Raw genomic sequence first — 20,069 nt, forward strand, 5'->3', positions numbered from 1 at the left:
TAAATACTCCAGAAATGCATAGAATCTCTTAGTTTAAATTTACCTTCTTTTTTCCTCTTTCCCTACTTACCCTCTTTCAGGGTTATCTTTTCAGAGCTATTCACCAGATAATGCTTGTACACCCATGATAATTCCTAGCCCAGCCTTGCTCAGCCTTCCACCACCTTTAAAGATGGAACATAATAACAGAAAGTCACACAGATTTTAATATGCTAAACTGTGTCTGAAACTCCCATTCAAATTCTTCCTTAGATTTCATTTTCACATTTTTTCTATCTACCACAACATAGGTAAGACTTGAATTCTGTATTTAATTGTTTTGAAACTTTGATGTAGAATGCCTCACAATTTTTTTAGTGCTTGTTGGTTTATTGCATATCTTCTTTATAAATGTTATTCTGTAGATTAAAGGAGACTCTAAGGAACATAGTGGTGGTAATTTAAAAAAAAAGTAAGTAGCAAAAGGGTGTTGATAATCAGTATGTAAGCAAGTGTCCTTAGATATGTATGCGAAATATGGAGGAGGAGGTGCATGGACTACAGAGAATTACAGTTCTCTAATTGTAAGGGAATTTATGTATTTCTGGTGTATTTACAGTAATTCTCACTAACTACAAAAGGTAATGTAACTTACTGAGAAGTTTTGGTAAATAAGCAAGCTAGCAATACTACAGATAGAAATGGCTACAACTGTTAATGGCGTTCTTTTTTTTTTTTTTTTTAATGTTGGACTTATACTAAATAATTTACTGACTGTGTTCGGGAGAGCTTGCTGTCTGTTAACGTTGTCATGCATTGTCATGTGTGCAGTAGGAAATGTTCATTCCATTACATCTTTTTAAATCTGTCTTGTGTTTTTTAGGCCTAAGGACTGTCTCCGTTCTATTATGAAGAGGGTGAACCATAAAGATCCCCACGTTGCTATGCAAGCATTAACAGTAGGTTTTTTTTAATGTAGTGCTTTTCATTCCTGAAAAGTTATATTGCAAAACATCTTCTCTGAGTTTTAATCTTTCTTTCTTCAGCTTCTAGGAGCATGCGTATCAAACTGTGGTAAAATCTTTCATTTAGAAGTCTGTTCAAGAGATTTTGCCAGCGAAGTAAGCAACGTGTTGAATAAGGTAATCTATTGCATTGATTTATAAAATTTATAGAAAAGCTAAGTCAGACAGAGAATTGGGGTAATCTGAAAGTGGAATGGAATCTACTTTTGCAGGACTGGAAATTTGGTGGTGTGGGGGAGGATACAAGATTTCTGGGAAGACTGTGGCTGTGAGAAAGAGCTTCCTGAATGCCACTTCACACTAGAGTTACTCATGTATTTTGTTCAGGGGTGGTGGTGTGTGGTGTATGAATTTATAAATATACAAATTAATTTTCATGTTAAATAACAGCAGTGAAACACTAAATACAGATGTGGTGAAATGGAGATAATAAAGGGCTTTTATATAAGCTTGTTTTACTCTATTTTGGGCCTAGTACGTATTGTACTAGTACAAACACAATGCTGGTGTACTATTCTCCCTTTCCAATAAAGATATCCCTTAGTGATACACTTGACTTCAAAATAAAGTGTCTATATAGTTTACATTGACGGTAACATGAAGTTATTTGAAATTCAGGAATTAAGAACAGATTCCTACGTTATTTAACTAGTTTCTACTGTGCTTTCAGGGTCATCCAAAAGTTTGTGAAAAGCTGAAAGCCCTTATGGTGGAATGGACTGATGAATTCAAGAATGACCCACAGCTTAGTTTAATATCTGCTATGATAAAAAATCTTAAGGAGCAAGGAGTTACTTTCCCAGCTATTGGTTCACAGGTATATTATTTTTTGTGGTTGTTCTTAAAGGGTATCACAAATTCTTTTTATCCTCAGTTCTGTATTTTACAGTTTGTAGTCTTGAATTCTATAATGTGTTTTGCAAGCAAAATGAAATCTCTCTTGTCTTAATAAAACATTCCTTTGAGGCATGAAATTCTCTGCTTTACTTTAGATTTTTATATTGCAGATGAATACAAATCAAAATGGTGAACAAAGCATTGTCAGTTTTTTGTTGAATTAATTTTTACATCTTTCACTTTTGGCTAGGCTGCTGAACAGGCAAAAGCAAGTCCAGCTCTAGTTGCCAAAGATCCTGGTACAGTAGCCAACAAAAAGGAAGAGGAGGATTTAGCTAAAGGTGAGGGCATTTACTTGCTGTCCTGATGAATACATTGGTAAATATCAAATAAAGCAGGAACAAATGTTTTGTTTGCTTCCTCTATGTGAATAGTATATTTATGGAATGTGGTTATGATTTCTATTCCTTTCTTTTTGTACCCTTCCTGGAGGCTTAGAGATTAAAACTATTCTATGAGTAAAAAATATGAAAAATCCCTGTTTTTTACTTTTTTCCCTTGCCAAACTGAAATAACACAGTAAAAAAAAAAAATCTGCAAAATCTCATGTTAAGGACATGCTCCATGTTTGATACAAGTTATGCACTTGGATTTTCCCTCTTCCTGGGGCAAGTGGAGCACAGTCGTTTGCAATTTAAACATTTGATGGAAGGCGAAAATAAGGATTATAGTATAAGTTGTATGCAAAGTTGGATTCAGTATTTTGGGTATAACTTGGTATTGCTTTAAACTTCTATTCCTTTGCATACTGCTTCTGTAGTATAATTTAAGGCTTTGATTGCTGTAAGCATAAGTGGCTGTTAAATGTCTTACTGCATCCCAGTAAACAAAACTAGGATGGTTTCTTTTGATTTACTGTTGTATTAAGGTATATTTAAAGGTCATTTAATGTTCCTATACCAGAGACGTGTGAAGAGTTACTCTTGCAGTGGTTTGACCTTTATGGTCTAGGTACTGTTTTTTGAGGTCAAGCTTCGGCAATGTGAAGACATCAAATGTTAGCCCTTGGATGTGGCATGGCTTTGGGCTTAAAGTTGTAACACTGTATGAGTGAAGTTCTTGCACTAGTAGTTGGCGAATGTTTGCAGTTTCCTCTCTTTGATAGAAAATTTTTTTTGTTTAGCTATTATCTAATATAACATTGATTTATTTAAATCACCATTAGCCCATCTGTATGTGTTACTAATGGTTTCTTCAACAGCTGACCCGCCAAAGTCTACTTTTCAAGGGATTTGTGTCTCAAAGGTTCAGATTCTGCATGGGTTCTCTGATGCTTGTTCTCTTCTTTTTTGTGTCCCACTCTGTCCCTTCTTAAGCATGCTCATTTTTTTCACAAACTTAGAGGAGTTTAATGAGTGGAACCTTTCTGCTCAGTCAATTTTAATTGAAAATGACCCAGAAATGTAAAATTATTCAAGGAATGATAGGGAGAGAACAAGAATGGATGGAATTTTGCTTGACTAAGCAAAAATCTTTTTCTTAATTATGAATTAAGGAGGCACTTATTTACTGTGAGGGTGACTGAGCACTGGCACAGGTTGCCCAGGGAGGTTGTGGAGTCTCTATCCTTGGAGATATTCAAAAGCCATCTGGACATGGTCCTAGGCCGCCAGCTCTAGGTGACCCTGCTTGAGCAGGGGATTGGACAAGATGACCTCCAGACCTTCCAACCTCAACTAATCTCTGTGATTCTCTGATTCTGTGAATTCAGGGTAGAGACTCCTGATCTAACAGAGCTGACCAGCTCTACCTGAACAGCTGTATCTTTTTAATGTTTCAAGCAATCCGGAAAAATTGAGCATCATGTATATGCTAGTAAGAATGTAAACACTTTACATCAGTTCAAGATAATAACAATAATATAATAATAAAAAATTGATTTCTTCACTGAGTTATCCTGTTTGTGCTTAAGTGCTATTTATTCATTCTGACCATGTTGAAAGCCTCAGCAAATCTGTGGGCGGAATTGTGCTCTCTAATTGTAAATCATCTTTTTGGTTTTTACCATTATTTCTAAGTGAAAGGCAGAAATTGATTATGATGCAACAGGAATGGAATTATACTAAAAGTGTTCACGGAGTTAAATTTTCATATCATTCAACTCATAGGGAATTTTCATGAGTAATTCTTCTTTTGTAGCTATTGAACTGTCGCTGAAAGAACAAAGGCAACAGCAAACGACGCTTTCCAGTTTGTATCCGAGCACCTCAAGCCTTTTAACAAATCACAAACATGAGGGCCGAAAGGTTCGTGCAATCTATGATTTTGAGGCTGCTGAAGACAACGAATTAACTTTTAAAGCTGGAGAACTTATAACTATCCTTGATGACAGGTAATTTATATAGAATGCCTAGTAGAAGTATATTAGACTGTAAAAATCAGTTGGGAATAATTTTATCTTCTATGTAGAAGCATACATTTGAATATAATTGCAATAAAATACATTTACATATTAAATACTTTAGTTATCTCCTAGATCTTTTACATATAAACGTAATTGCATAAAGATTCTTGTATAAAGATTTCTGTGTATATACAAATTGTATTTATGTACAAGTAATATACATGCCTTGTACAGTGCAATTCTTCGGAAAATTCCATGTAAGTATGAGGTTTTTTTAATGTGTGGAGTTTTTAATTATTTTTTTTATCTTTAGTGATCCAAATTGGTGGAAAGGTGAAACTCATCAGGGTATAGGATTATTTCCATCTAATTTTGTAACAGCCGATCTTTCCGCTGAGCCAGAAATGAGTAAGTAACACTACATTTACATATTCATTAAGCCTTGCCATGGCCCAAAGGATATTTCTGTAGTGATGTACTTTCCCTGTTTCCTTTCCCTTATGATAGAGTTCAGTTGCAAGTTAATGTGACACTCGAAGTAGAACTGAGGAACCCTTGCTGTGCTCTCAAAAACAACAGTCATATCTTTATGTGTCAGAACAAGGTTGCCCAAGCTGGCATCTACTGAAAAATATGATGCTGTCTACTGCTGACTTTGTCAGTAGCTTCCTTGAGACTCATTTAACAACTCCATTGACACCTAGATAAATGTAGGCAACAGCAGGTGTTTTCCAAATTGCCTTTTTGCCTGCTTGCAAAGGTACATATCTAATCAAGGGAAAAGTGAAGGCCCCTGGCCAGATGGGAGTCAGAGACAGATTACCACTGTTCAAACAATTCAAGAAACCTACGTACTGTAGGTATGTATGTGTGCATAATGGAACGGATGTTTTTTCTGCATACTGGTTATCTTCTTGTATCTATTTATATCAGTCTAACCTACTCTAAATACTTATTAAAAATATTAAATATTAGACAAGGTTTTAAGATGCTAGAACTGATTTCTGTAAATCTGATGGGTTTGCAAGATGAATCTCCTGTGATGTCAATATGAGTGTGCCAAAAGTATGAGCAGGTCAGCAGAATTACATGCTGTAAGAGTCATCTGTTCTATGTTAAGATTAACTGATAAGAGTAGTATGATAAGAGTAGTATTTGGCAGCTTTTTTGTCGTGGCCTCTGCTACAGAGGAGTGAGATGCTTTTGCCAGTACTATTTGATGGAGAAAGAATAGCAAATTTGAGAACTTTCAATTCTATACTTTGCTCTGGAGAAAAGAAGGCTCTGTTTTGTCATAGATGATTTTACCAGTTTTCTCTTAAACCTGACTCATTAGCCCTATTTCTTCCAATCATTTTCTCTCAGTCTGTTTTCCTAATGACTTATTAATAAGTATGTTGTATGCAGGGAGAGTACGATAAAGACTTTTACTTGCTAAAACATGTTTCTGTTGACCTTGTGTGAACGGATGTCTTTTTTATGCAATTTACAGATTTGTTTGTGAGAATTGTTTAAGTCTGTGGAGATGTTTTTGGCCTTCAAAAGTCAACAAAATACTAATTTTTTGAATTTTCACAGTAGACGTTTCAAATGCAAAGAACTTAGGCAACATGCTAGCTGTATAACGTTTATGTCATTGCTTTGTTTGTTTTTATTTTATAAAATAAAATCTGTTTATCTTACAGTGAAAGCTGAGAAGAAAACAGTGCAGTTCAGTGATGAAGTTCAAGTAGAGACAATAGAACCTGAGCCTGAACCAGTTTATATTGATGAAGTAAGTGTGACGCAAGTACTGATTTTCAGCTGCTGGTACATTCAAATATGTGATGTTTAACCTTTTCATCCTCTACCTCAAAAACAATTTGAAATATCAGGAGCACATAATCAAAAGAGAATGTGAAGGGAAAGTTGATTTAATAAAAAAAAATATCTGCACTATTCTAATTTGTTCATGTGTCTTGAAGTTCTTAGGAATTTCTGAAACTGAATTTGGAAACCACATTCCATTTAGGGCCCTACTCCAGCATTGTACAGCTGTTCATCTCCAAACTAGAAGTTTGGTTGGAGTGATGCATTTGCTTTCAAGTACTTCAGGATGCCTTAGAGATACCCATCTTGAATGCTGGCTTAGATTTATTTCCAGTATAACCACCACTGTCTTCCCCCAGTCTGAGAGATCTCTTTCCTTCTCTGAAAACTGTGAGCTTTTTGTTGAGCTCTAAGTAATACTTAGTGAGATTTGCACAATCTCACCGCAGTGATTCTGCAAAGTTCCCAGGAACTCTCAGCCCAGGATGGTTTTCCCTCCTGCCTCTTTTTTTTCTTTCTTTCTTTTTTCTTTTTTCTTTTTTTTTTCTTTTTTTTTTTTTCTTTTTCTCTCCGCCCCCCCGCCCCAGGGGCTTAGAACTGTTCTCTTCAGAATTGTTTCACTTTCTCTTTCATGACCTTCCATTTCTTTCTCAACTAGGGTTCTGTCATTGCCTTTTGAAATGAAAAATCAGTTACTGCCTTCCCAAAGTCCTATTTAACTCCTGCCTCAAATACTCTTCCTCCCAAGAGATATAAGGTAGTTTGTAATCTGCCAAAATAGCTTATCTCAGGCCTGCCTTGAGGTGCCTTCCAGCTTTTGTCTTCTGTTATTCCACAATAGTTTATGTTTTAGTGTCTTGTTTTGTTTTTAAAATTACCATAGTATAATTTTTAAGGAAGTAGTTCATTTGGCTTCTTCCTGCCTTTCCTGGGATTAAGGAGGAAAAAAACCATGGTTTTAGTTTCCACTTTTATACAACCTATATAACTCTGGCCTGTTAGAGGCTATTTATTGGATAGCACTCAGCTAAAAAGTGATTTTTAATAATTTACATATTGTGTTTGGTTAAACAATATAGCTCACTCCAAGACATACTTTTCAAAGAGTTTATGCCTGTTAATTTTCCACCTTTTTCTATTTTTATAAATGGGTTGCACTTAAACTGGTTAATCAACGATGACTTATTCTGAAGTCAACTGTGTAACTCCTCCAAACATCATCTTAAAAAACCCTTTCATATACATTAGTAATGACATTGCTCATGTGCTAATAGGCCTCATACACTTACAGAATGCAGGATAGTTTTTCAGTGAATTTAGTTTTAAGTACCCATTTCTTTGTAAAGTACTCTCTCAATGTATTCTGTCCTTGCACTAATCCCACTAGGTGGTAGTATTGCATATGTAATAACTAGAATGGAAAAATAGAAATGGCTCAGAAAATACTGTCTAGAAGGAATTTTAGGAATAAAGGGGTATTCTACACATTCTGCTTGTTACTACTGACAATTTTTATCATTTGGCTTTTCCTTGTTCAAGCATCTTCCTTCCTGGAAAGTAGCATGTATGATTTGTATTTTCTTACAGTTAGTCTAGATGATTTCCAAGTCCCAAGAGATCCAAATGGCTGTTGTAAATAGCTGCTTTAATTTACTATCCTGAAAGTGTTAATTCTACCCCCACCATATATGCCCTAATTACACAATTTGTGTTCTAGGATAAAATGGATCAACTCTTGCAGATGTTACAAAGTGCGGATCCATCTGATGACCAGCCAGACCTCCCAGAATTGATTCATCTTGAGGGTAAGAAAATCTACAGGGATTTTTGTTGTTGTTTTCCTCTCTAGTAATTACCTATATCAAAACAAATTGAAACTAAGCTGAAACTATTTCAACTTCATGTGCACAGCACAAGCATGCTTGAGAATAGTGCCTGAGCCACAATTATCTTTTCACTTCCTGTTTCCCACATCTAAGAGACCAAAGTGCAAAATTTTAACTTAAAAGAAGCCCACTCCTCTCTCAAGGAAACTATATTCCATATTCTTTTCCTTTTCAAGACCCAGGAATACTTAACTCAATCTTATTAATCCGTTTTTTTTCCTTTCCGTAGCACAGCATGAGTTGCAAAAGGAATGTAAGGAAGATTCCATGAGAGAAAGCAGAAATACTACTGAGGCTTAGAATAGACCTGTGGGTGTCCCACATGGTTTTCACTTGCATGTGTGTTTCTATAGGACTTTAACATTAGCAAATACCCTATAGAGTGCTACATTGACTAGTCCTTTAGACTCAAATTATTCAGACTACCTCTTCAAAGAGGCATTATAGACCATTCTACCTGGGTTGATAGATGCAGCAAAAATTTTGGAAGGGGAATTTGGAGAAACTTACCCATTATGAGACAGAATGTTGGCTTAAATTGACGATTCGGGTAGGACCAGACTTTGTTAAGAAAATGGCAGATTCCAGATCTATCTAGAAGTTAATCAGGAAAAAGTGCATAAGCTTGTAAGCTTTTCGGTATCTCCCATCTTTCCACACCCATCTGGTTCATCGTACCTGTAAATGAATCCTGTTTTAGGAACTGCACATCAGTGACATGTCTGCACATATTCTTGTTCCACTAAAGCTAAAGGCAGGTAAAAAGAACCATGAATGTTTTAATTCTTTCAAGTACCAAATATAGTTATAGAGGCTGTTGTCTAAGAAGTGGATTGCCTATATCTGGTCCAGGACAGAGGCAAAGAAATTAAAGGTATGCTTGTCAATCAACCTCCAGATATGGCTAACATCAGGATCTCCTTTCAAAATGCATTATCATTAGATCATTAGAACAGTGCTGAATTTTATATTAAACCGTGGGACTACTCCTAGAATCTGAAAGCTGTAGTGTAGTCAGATGATTGCTCCCCAGCTACCTACCAGAGCGTTTGTCAAACATATGGCTGTGTATAGTTCTACAATGCCACATTCAAGACTGTATTTGCTCTACACTCAGGTAGCTACTATTTTTGGCATAGTTTCTAGGAATTTTGCTGTAGATGTGTGTTAGATCCTACCAGTGGTGGCAGGTGCTCATCAACATTTGACAAAAACCCACTTCATTTTCTTCTGCCATCCGGATGTCCAGTCACAAATGTCTTCAAGTTGGAGAACTCGTCCCAACACTTTCAGGAGCCCAGGGTTTGTGGTTGGCAGCACGCAGTCATTGTGTTAGCACGCGGACATCTAAGCAATCCTTGTCATGCCTTTTACCACACCGTGTGTTATACATAAAAATAGGCAGAACTTACACCAGGTTTTACATCTTTTCCCAGCATTTCTGCCAATGTGTTACTGATCCCAGGTTCAAAGAACCAGATGAGTGCCTTTCATACAACTCCTCTTTCACCTGTGGTTGCCTTCAAGGCACACATCAGTGATTCCTTTTCACCTGTCATGGCCCAGAGGCTTTCAGGACCTTCTGCACTCTAATTTTGGAAAACTGGGAGTGAGGACAGTGTTCCAGAACTGCTTATAATGCATTTAGGTCATCTTTGATGCCTGAATCATTTTTTCTCATCTCTCAGTTTGAATATTGAGTGGCTCTTGGGATTAAACGCATGTCTTGATTAGTAAATAGTTCATTGCTTGGATAAGTGGGCACATTTTGCATTCTGGAGTAGGGTTAGACTATAATATCCCCTTTCAGCTTCTTTGTTTGTTTATTTTACATTTCATAAACTCTGTCTCTCTGTTAGTTAACTCTGATTTGCTTGGCAGTTACATGAACCCCATGTCCTTGTGCTGAAAGTTGGCAGGGGGTACATTTTTGTTTATTTTAATACTTTTCCATTCTACTTCTGGGAAGTTTTTGTGTTGTTTTTTGCACGTATTGGTGGTTTGAAAAAGCCCCCTTCCCCCGATTCGGATTCCAGTGAGATAGCGATGTGCTATTAGTGTCTTTGATGTGCAGAAGATTTGAATCATTGCAAACTGTTTTCCCCTTCATTGTTTTGTAGTAATGTTAGTTGAGCACATGATCTAGGTTGCAGTGGCAAATTTTCTTCCCTGAAGAAGAGATCACCTTTCAGATTTACCTGAACTTCTTTATGCAAAATAGTTGCAGTTTTACACTCCCTGGATGTTAAATGTGTTTTGTTTTGCAGTATTTTTATTTTCTTTTTAAAATGTACTTTTTACACTGTACTAGTACTGAAAACTTCTGCTGGATCTCGTTCTTAAGTTGTTCATGACACTGCCTCTGTTACTATAACTTTTCTGGCATACAGATTGTAGTAATGATTAAAAAAAAAATTGAACTAGCATCTACACATTTCTATCTGATAATTTTTTAAAAAAACTACTTTCTGACTTGCAGTATGGAAATCTTTATTACTGTAATATATGTTAATGTCCTTCTATTCTAGCAATGTGCCACCAGATGGGACCTCTCATAGATGAAAAGTTGGAAGATATAGACAGGTAAAAAAGTACATGTGTTTTGACCCAAATTAAGATCTTAGAAAGGCCACTGTTGTTACTTAATGATATCTTAATAATTTCTGTGAATACTGGCAAAGAAAATAGATGTATTTATTAGTAGCTTCTCATCTGGGAGGTGGTCTGAAGGTTTTTTTTCCTAGTCACATAATATTTTATAGTGTTGTACTGTTTTACATTATGGCACTTGTCAGGCATCACTTCACAGGCTGTAAGAGTATGTTGCTGATCACACCTCATGAAAGTTTCCCTGTATTGTCTGTTCTCTACTGAAGTTATCTAAATTGTAGAATAAGCCGTAAAATATATTTTCTAGGAAACATTCAGAACTTTCAGAGCTCAATGTTAAAGCAATGGAGGCTCTTTCTTTGTATAACAAACTGATGAATGAAGACCCAATGTATTCCATGTATGCAAAACTACAAAACCAACAGTATTATATGCAGTCATCTGGTGTTTCTGGCTCTCAGGTATGTATGTAACCTTTAATAGCCATCGATGTTTTCAAGTACATACTGAGCTATGGTGGATTTCTTATAAATTATTAGTAATAAACAGTTTTTCATGTGAGCTAACTTTTTTACAAAACTTGCTCAAATATTTATTTACGGTATACTTCTCTACATTACTAAAATAAATACATACTGATATATAAAGTGGGTGGAGCATGTTGATTATAAGTAATATTTCTTACTTCTGCCCTGCTCTTCCCCCTGCTCTGCCCCCTGAGTTGGAAACCTCCTTCTTTTTTTCTTTACCTTAATGGTAGGTTAAAATCATCTTTCTCCCTCAGAGATAATCTCAAATGAAAGAGCAGTGTTTTCTCTCAACACAGTATGTAAAAAAAAAAAAAAAAAAAAAAAAAAAAAAAAAAAATTTGTTTTCAGCTGCAAGCTTTGAATATTCTCCTTTTGCAGGTTCTAACACTTTTAGTTCTTTTCTGTTCAGTTCTTTTTGATCAAGGAAAAAACCCATCCTGTGCTTTGAGTTGCACATAAAATTCAAAATTAAAGCTGCCAGGCCTTTGCATAGTGGGTCAAAGAAAGTAAAGAACCAAAGGAGTACAATTCCTGTTTAAGATTATGCCCTCCCCACCCTAAAATCAATCTCTTCTTTTAGTTTCCTTTTTTTGAAATACCAACAGAGAGCATTAAGCATTTAAATAACTGAACTTTTAAAAATTATAATTCTTTCATGGCAACATTTCTATGTAATTGACTGTTATCTCTGAGGAGGTCTTTTAGCTTATTCATATACTATGGTATTTTTAAAAGGTCTTTTAAACATTTAAATGTTTAATTCCATAGTCTAATGCACACTTGCTGTATTCTTTTCCTATTTATAGGAACATGCAACACTTCAAACTGTTTTTTCAATAATTAACTTGTTTTTTGAGTGAGTAAAAAAAAAAAATTCAAGCCAACTTATTAATACCTATGCAGTATTATATAGACATTGAAACCGATTTAGTTCTTCTAGCTTCCTACAAATATGTACTTTCTTTCAGTGTCTTTTAAGAAGAGGATGTATGTTTTTGCAGTGTCATTAAGAGGAACGTTGTCTTCCATTCATATATGATAAGCAAGCATATCATGACCCTATCAAATAATTTTAATGTTTTATAAATGGACATGTGTCTGGGGATCCTTAAAGGGAAAAACTAGATTTTGAGGTGAAGATGAGCCAGTACAAAGTTCTGAGAAGTTAGGTCTGATGCCTTTGCTGCATTCTAAAATTCTTTTGCGATATTGATAAGCCCATGAATATGTCATGTGAGATTCATGGATCTTAAGATAGGAGGGCTGTATATCATAAACTTAGATGAACTCAATTGTGCATGAGACCTGATAATTTCTTCTAGTAATTTGTGTTAAGCCAAATAATTAATGACTGAACAAAAGTGTAGGGTTTAGAAATTTAGTCTTGATTTAGAATACAGTTGACACATCTACTAGCAATCTTTTCCTCTAGTTAGTTGTAAAACATTACCTTATTTTCAACTGACATTTTCTTAAGAACTCTTTTTCCCTTCTGCCCCTCTCAAACAAATTTACAATGTCAGTCTCAACAGTTACATGAAATGATAGGTTAACTAATGACATGAAAAGAATACATTATTGTCTTTCCATTTTAACAATTCTACTTAGTGAAAATTGTCTGGGCATCAAAAAGTATTCTGCTTTGAACTGCTATTTGTTACATGATTTAAATCCTGCAGTATTTTCATTCAAAAGTAGAAGCTCTTAATTAGCATGAGTGATAGCCGTTAAAATAAAATTTGGAATACAAGTTTTCCAGTAATCTATTGACCTTTTTGGTACTGGAGCCTGAGGTTAGAAATGTAAATAGTGTCCTTTTAAAATCTGGTAATTTTTTCATACTGCAACACTTAATAGAAAGCAATGATTGTCCTCTATTAAAACATCTGTAATAAAAGGTTTGAGAGACTGTCTTTAAGTTCTAAAGTCCGATATTAAATACCAAATTTTTAATATTCCTTTATTTAACTTCCTAGGTTTATCCAGGGCAACCTCAAAGTAATGCATATTTGGTGGCAGGGAGTGCACAGATGGGCCATATTCAAGGCTATAATCTTCCTCCTGAACAACTCTCTTCTCTCAGCCAAGGCACAGTTACTCCATCTGCCAGCTCAGTACTGCCTGGTCAGCCTGCACAGACGTCTTACACAAAGTAATTTTAAGTATTTTCCTATTCAAGTTTAGATCAATTTAAACATAAAGGACTACAGATAATTTTTAAAGGAGATTTTTTTCTTACAGAAGTATAATTTTAAACACAACTGAAAGATACTTCAGTGCAATTATTTCCAGTATGCTTTTTATTGGTGTCGTGTATTTGGTAAAAATTCCTGACAAATTTCAAACTTTTCTGTTGTTTTTATAATTTTCTCTACTTTTTAATTTTATATATAAGAAATATATACATTTTTGTGTATATATATCTTTTATATAAAAGAAAAATTAGAGAAAATGATATAGACATAACTGATTTTTTTTTTTTTTTAAGTTAACATACATTTAATGATGAAGATTATCTGCTGCTCTGGCTGGCTTTGCATAACTTCTGAAATAGTGTTTACTGTATTGTTCTTTTTTCAAATATCTTACTGTGGAAGCATGGGGAGAATTCTGCTCATTTTGGAATAGAAGTGAATGGGCTATGAACACTTACTAAAGCTTATACAGCTTCCCCATATAAAGGAGCTACAAGTTGCTTTCTATTTTGGGTAGATGCCCAAAGATGCTTAGCTTTGGCTAAGCTACATATATTGTGGAAAAGTTTTGAATTGACCTTAGGAAAAGATTAGGGTGGTTTTGGTTTTGTTTTGTTTTGTTTTTTTTTTTTTTACTCTCTGTATAAAGTAATTTTATCTTATAAAGCTGGGAGAGACATCCATCTTCAGTTATTAAAATATTTGTTAGTCTCTGTCCCCCAAAGTTAGTTACTTGGGGTGGTAAGACATATATTGATAAAGTGAGTTTCTGCATACTTCACCTGATTTGTTTTGCTATTTAAAACAGTAGGCTGGGTTTTGGTTTTTGTCATGAGCAGAATGGAAGATAGATGGGATTCTAAAATAAAACAAAGTATAGATTCACAGTCTAGTTGTAAATCCATGTTGTGTTAGGTGTGTTTAAATCTGAGGAGTATGTTTTGAGTTTTAATTGGAACGTTCATTGGCTATAGTTTTAAATATGCCAGGTGTCCAGACTTGGGAGATTTTTGTGTGTATATATAGAACAGCTGAGGAAGCAATAAAGTGTTGCTGTTCTGTTGGTACATTGTTTGTTAATTCAACTTTATTTTTTTTTTTTCAGTGCAATGGTTGGCTCTGTTGCTGGAAATACTTACTCTAACCAGGCTTCAGTGTATAGTCCACCACCTGCTACTGTCGATGTTGCTGCTTATCAGAATGCTGGAACTAATATGTCCCAGGTGCCAAACTATAACTTAGCATCTACACCTCTGCCACAGACAGCAGGCAGTCAACAAGCACCTCCACAACAACCGCAGCCCCCGCCACCTCAACAACCACAGCATAGTTACTCACAGAAGGCTCTGCTATAGGATCCAGGACTTCTGATTCCTAATCTTCTTTAACTTCTGCTACAGGCAGTTGGCAATTCTATGAGTTTCTTCCTTTAATCTCTTAAACTTTGTTTATCCTCAGCTTAATAAGAATCTATCTTGGTGAACAAGTTCAATTTGCACTGACTTTTTAGGATTTTTTTTTTTAATTTTGCAGAGGAACGGATATATTTAGGACATTTAATTCCTTCTAAAATGCCTAAAAATTGGTACAAGTTTATTTATGTCTGGTAAAATTGGCTAGTCTGTGAAAAGTCAACACTTGCAAACTGTTGTGGCATAGATGTTATGTACATATAGTGTGTGATTGCAATAGTGGCCATTTCGTATAGCTATGGTGATCATGTGAATATATTTAACACAACGTTTAAAAATAATTTACTTTACTATTTTATTTTAATCATGAACTGACAACCATGTTTCATAGTTTTGTCTAGTTTTATGACAGATGTGATGTCTTTTTCCAATGCAGGAAAAGCAGTAATTCTGCATATCATGGTTACACTTACAAGCTAAGGTCTATATATGAATTTACAAACTTATCTGAGTCTAGGTTTCATTACTTCTTGAATTGAACACAAGTGTATCATGACTATTAGACGGCTTATCTACCAAAGTAAACTAGTTAACTAGTAAGTGATTTGGGGGGATAACAGCAAATTATGATTCTGCTTCAGATATAATTAATAACTTAAAACTACTATTCAGAGGCTGCTAAACATATCATGGGACCATGCAACAGATCAGGATCTTGCATTTTATCATGAGAAGCATATAATTTATTTTTTCCAAGTTGTTTTTTACAATGAGAACCAGAACTGTATTCTATGTGTGTTGGTAGAGATTGCACCAAAGACAGAGGAATTGAGTTGGAGGAGAAACGATGGAGTTTTAAACTGGAACACACAACATGAATAACACTACTTTATTCAAGTCTTCTTAATTAGAACATGGAGAATTATGGACATTTACATCACTTTGCTGAACAAACCTTCAGGGCTTTATTTTATCTCTTGTGGCCTTGCTTAGCAATTTGTTCTGTTTACTGTTCTTACACAAACACTTCTGCCTTAAACATCTGTTTCAATTTCCAGTTGTACCATTTGAGTTTATTAGCCCTTCTATAGCATGAATAGTTTATGAGGCATCTTATTTCCATTCACTTTCAGGTTACTTTGAATTCTCTTCTGCAGCAACATGCATTAGCCTTTTTTAAACCCTTGCATTTCTCAGTAACTTAGCCAGGTGGCTTTTTAAGGCATGATATATTCTTTCTACAGCTGAGGTGTTGCAGAAGGAACATGGTGATGGAAGGCAGCATTTTAGATATGCCTGGTCAGAGTTTCTTGTACAAAGAGTATTGTTACTTTGCATTTGTGTTCAATCTATTAATGCATCCTTGTTTCCTCTTATCTTTTCCAGTGACTCTAATTCCAATTAGAGCAATACTAGGTGGCTTCAACATCAGATCTGTGTTTTCAGTCTTGTTAGTGTGTATGTCAGAAATTGTTCACTTTTGTGTACTGTATTTTAGTGTGATGCTTCTGGAATTAAATGTTGCAATTGTACATTATACTATAAGCTGACCTCAGTTATCCCATACACTCCTGCGTCTGTTCAGTTACCTAACATACCTTTCTTTCGCTGTTTTAATAGACACTGGTATTTTGCCTGTTAATGCTTTCAGATTGCTACTTTGCATAACTTCTAACTGGGTGGTTAAAAATTTGCCCATAGCTGATGTGTTCCAGTTGGGGATGTTCTAGCCAGATGGCTGTTTCGATACCGGTATTTTCACGTTTGTTTTTTTTTTTTTTTTTTTTTTTTTTTTTCCCTCCAGAATTCTTAAGCACCCTCACAAACTGTCATTACTTCAGTACTTGGTGTCATCACAAAAGTCTGTGGAATTTGAAAGGAAATACTAAAACAAAAATGAGTCCAAGATATTGTCATAGATCATTTTTAATGGATTGAAGAGATGATTTTCTTTAGAAACGGCATGTAGTATCATTTAGATAGCGTTGTCTGTGTGCTTTAGGTACCTTATTCCAAAATCAGAGAAACAATGTGTATAGAAGTGTGTAATTTTTACACAAAAGTGAAAATAACTTTTTACTCCATAGTTCTTAGGCCCTGATTCGAGGAGGAGCTTGAAGCATCAAAATAGCCCAGCTGACACTGACTATTTGTATTCTTAGGTTTTCACATGTTGTGTCACGTGTTCCCTCATAAGGGCCTATGGAAATTCTCTACAGAAATGACTCAGCAAAAATACTTTTTGTTACGAATTTGTCTTTGTTTTTAAAATTTTTAAAGTCTTCTTTCCTTAACACACAGAAATGCTTGTTCCTGGTTTCTTCTTTGAACACTGAAAACTTACATGTATCTTAAGTTCTTCTGCCTTCCAACTTGCTTATTTTGGGCATTTATCCATCTTTAAGAAAATTAAAATCACGTTTCGTTTGTGTTCATTGTGACCAAAAAAACTTTCTAAAATGCAATGCCACTATAAATTCGGTATAATAAAAGTTTTGAAAAAAAGACGGACACTTTTTATTTTCCTTCATGCCTTTATTAGAGTCACTGCTCTAAGGTATCTCCTGGAAAAAATTGTGAATTTTAGTTGACTTGGAGTCAGTTTTCATTGTCCACAATTGGTGCAGTAAATCACTAGATTTTAAGGTTCAGGGTCTTAGCGTTTCTATTGCATCCTGCATTTTCCATTTCAGATGCAATTTTCAGATTAAATTGAATTTGGAGCTGTATTGCTTCATGTTGATTTTTCTCATTTATCAGGAAAGATTATTTCGTCTTCTCACTTGCTTGTGTCCTGTATGCTAGATACTCTAAAGTGATGCCTCCTCCTACCGTGCTAGATGCTGTCATTGCGCTAATTCCTTCACTCATCCTCTCGTATCCTCTCTCACTGATAATTTAGCAACTATATTTCAATGCACCTCCTCTCAGCTGGATAGTATCATGAACCTGGAGATGCCGTTGCTGGGGCTTCTCTGCTGTGATTTATTCTGAGATTCCTCGTTATGTGTTGTTTTGACCAAGTTCACGTATGTTCTGTCTTACTATGGTATTGAACACTGAATATGGGTGAGAGGGGGGAAAGTACATGTACAGCTACTGTATGGAAAAGCATTTTAGCAAATAAATAAAGTGTCAGGAAGTTAAACTATTTGAAAGTTAAGAATCCCTGGAAATGATATGTTATTCATGTTCCAATAGAAGACCTAATTTTTGAATGTCTTGTTTCTTTACATGTAAATTGTCAATGAAAGGCTAAAATGTTTTCATAATATTTTGTATAAAGCTTTGTTATTTAACCCTTTCATTAAGGAATACAAAAATGTTAATTAACTCCAGAAGAGGTATTTTAGAGGCTTGTTTATCATGAACTGGAGCAAACTCTGGAAAGTGCCTTCTGTGCATTTCACTTCTATAAGCAAAGCTTGTTTACCCCTGTGTATCATCTCAGTTTATGTGGGCATAACAAAGATGTCAAGATTTACTGTAAAGCATCCCAGGAAAAATACTGAGGCAGCATGTTAAAATTTGCTACACTGATGTCATGGCAGTATGTTCCAGAGTGCGCAGTTGCAGGAATGGCTGCAACATATTTACCCACCTCTGTTTAGTAACTGGTACCCATGTAGATGTATATTTAATGCAACCAGCCAAAGTACATACAGACAGCAGTAAAACAACAGTAAAAAGGAAGAAAATACAAGAATTACTGCATGCTTCTCAACAGGTGTGGAGCAGCATATTGCCCTCATGGTACAGTCAGTATTCCTGAATTTTGAGCGGGGAAGAACTGAAATGAATTTGAGTAACCTGAACTTTAGAGAATTCTGCCAGATTGCAGATGCTTAGATGTAACAAAGAAGATACATTTGCTTTTAATAGCATGTACATATTTTGGTGATCAAATCTAGGCTGCTATTATAGTTCTCTGATCTCATCTAGATGGCAGGAACATCAGATTTACACTGGAGAACTGCTTAATACCTCATTCTCCAATTTTTGTAGTATTTTCTCTAATATCACTTACCTTATTTTTCACTCATATTTCAAAGATATCCGTGCAGTCTTTACATCTGAAGGTCTTACCTTATTCCTTGTCTGCTGGGTTTCACAGAAAGAATGAAAAAGAACGTCTCTCATTACAGCAGCTACCGTGGCACTTTGGATGACCTAACTGCAGCTTCCTTTGGAGAAGGTGCACGTATCTGTTTTGAAGAACAAGGGAGCATAATTTTTCCAGTTAAAAATTAGGGGAGATTTTTTTTTCAGAGAAAAAGGTATAATAAAAGTTACAAAAAACCTCCACTGCTACAAAAACCTCCGTTGCTAACAGCAGGCAGAATCATTTTTTACTCTGTTATTCAATCTTAGTAAAGCTGACCAGCTTCACACTACAGATACTCGTTTTTCATTTTCAGCTGCAATGAAGTATATTGACCTTCATGTGTATACTATCCAACACCCCAGGAAAACAGGGGAAGGCCTTGACATTGGAACTTTTTGCTTCAATAAGTAAAAAGCACTATGTATGTTTTTGAAGCCTTGTTTCTTAAATTAGGGTGTTTGTGTTTAAAAACATTCCATTTGCTACTATGTAAAATTGCAGATCTCAAATTCACTTTTCATGCTGCTGCCTTGGCAAAAAGGTGGTAGGAGTTTTTGTTCTTCTATCCTGCATGTGCTTCTGGAAATCCAAATAATTTTTGTCTTTGTCATGAAAAAGAAAAGAAGCCTGCTGCAGTCTGCTTTGGTTTTAATAAAGTGTACACAGTAGCAAAGTGCATTTTTGGTTTTGTTTGTTTTGATGCTCCCTTTGATGTTGGCATATGTATATATTTAGATATACTGCACTGTTGTACAAGAACCGTTTTAGTAAATAACACTATTTGTAAAAACTGTCAATTGTTTTTGGTATGAATGCAAAATATTAAAGTTGGAGTATTTAGTTCATTCCGTTGCAAAGTCAATTTATAAATTTCATGGGAGAATAATCAGAAAAGGACTTCTTTTGCTGGAAGGACCTGGAGATGCAGTAGGCAAGGTCTGTTAGAAGTACTTAGGTCAAATTTTCTGATTTCAGGTGGGGTGGAAGTGGGTTTTTGGTTGTTCTGGGGGTTTTGGTGGTGGATTTTTTTTTTTTTTTATATGATGCTTGATTATATTATTTTTACTTTTAAAGTTTTTCATCTGTCATTAACTTCCTTCAGCTAAAATCCAAGTTATACATTGTACATCTTATTTCAAGTACGCTGCATGTCCTCTTTTGGTAAGAAATACAGCGTGAATATTTTAAAGGGGTGGTAAAGAACAAATGAAAACAACTGTATCTGTACAGTCTAATCTATATATCTGCTTACAGATCAATAAGCAAATACTACTGGC

The 20,069-nt window shown here is 35.2% G+C and overlaps 1 protein-coding gene across 3 annotated transcripts in view; it reads left to right on the forward strand.

Annotated features, from left to right (window-relative positions):
- STAM (signal transducing adaptor molecule) overlaps positions 1 to 19,554 on the forward strand; it is a 37,497-nt gene extending 17,943 nt beyond the window's left edge. For all 3 annotated transcript variants that reach the window (XM_082308460.1, XM_082308461.1, XM_082308462.1), the window contains exons 3-14: positions 863 to 938; positions 1,026 to 1,121; positions 1,675 to 1,821; positions 2,092 to 2,182; positions 4,041 to 4,233; positions 4,559 to 4,653; positions 5,931 to 6,019; positions 7,772 to 7,859; positions 10,469 to 10,523; positions 10,858 to 11,011; positions 13,057 to 13,232; positions 14,381 to 19,554. In XM_082308460.1, the coding sequence (XP_082164586.1) occupies positions 863 to 938; positions 1,026 to 1,121; positions 1,675 to 1,821; positions 2,092 to 2,182; positions 4,041 to 4,233; positions 4,559 to 4,653; positions 5,931 to 6,019; positions 7,772 to 7,859; positions 10,469 to 10,523; positions 10,858 to 11,011; positions 13,057 to 13,232; positions 14,381 to 14,630 (1,510 nt within the window). In that variant the 3' untranslated portion in view covers positions 14,631 to 19,554. The remainder of the gene's footprint in view (positions 1 to 862; positions 939 to 1,025; positions 1,122 to 1,674; positions 1,822 to 2,091; positions 2,183 to 4,040; positions 4,234 to 4,558; positions 4,654 to 5,930; positions 6,020 to 7,771; positions 7,860 to 10,468; positions 10,524 to 10,857; positions 11,012 to 13,056; positions 13,233 to 14,380) is intronic.
- Positions 19,555 to 20,069: the final 515 nt, after the last annotated feature.

This window comes from Platalea leucorodia, assembly GCF_965183815.1.
Source record: "Platalea leucorodia genome assembly, chromosome: 1".
Classification (NCBI taxonomy): Eukaryota; Metazoa; Chordata; class Aves; order Pelecaniformes; family Threskiornithidae; genus Platalea; species Platalea leucorodia.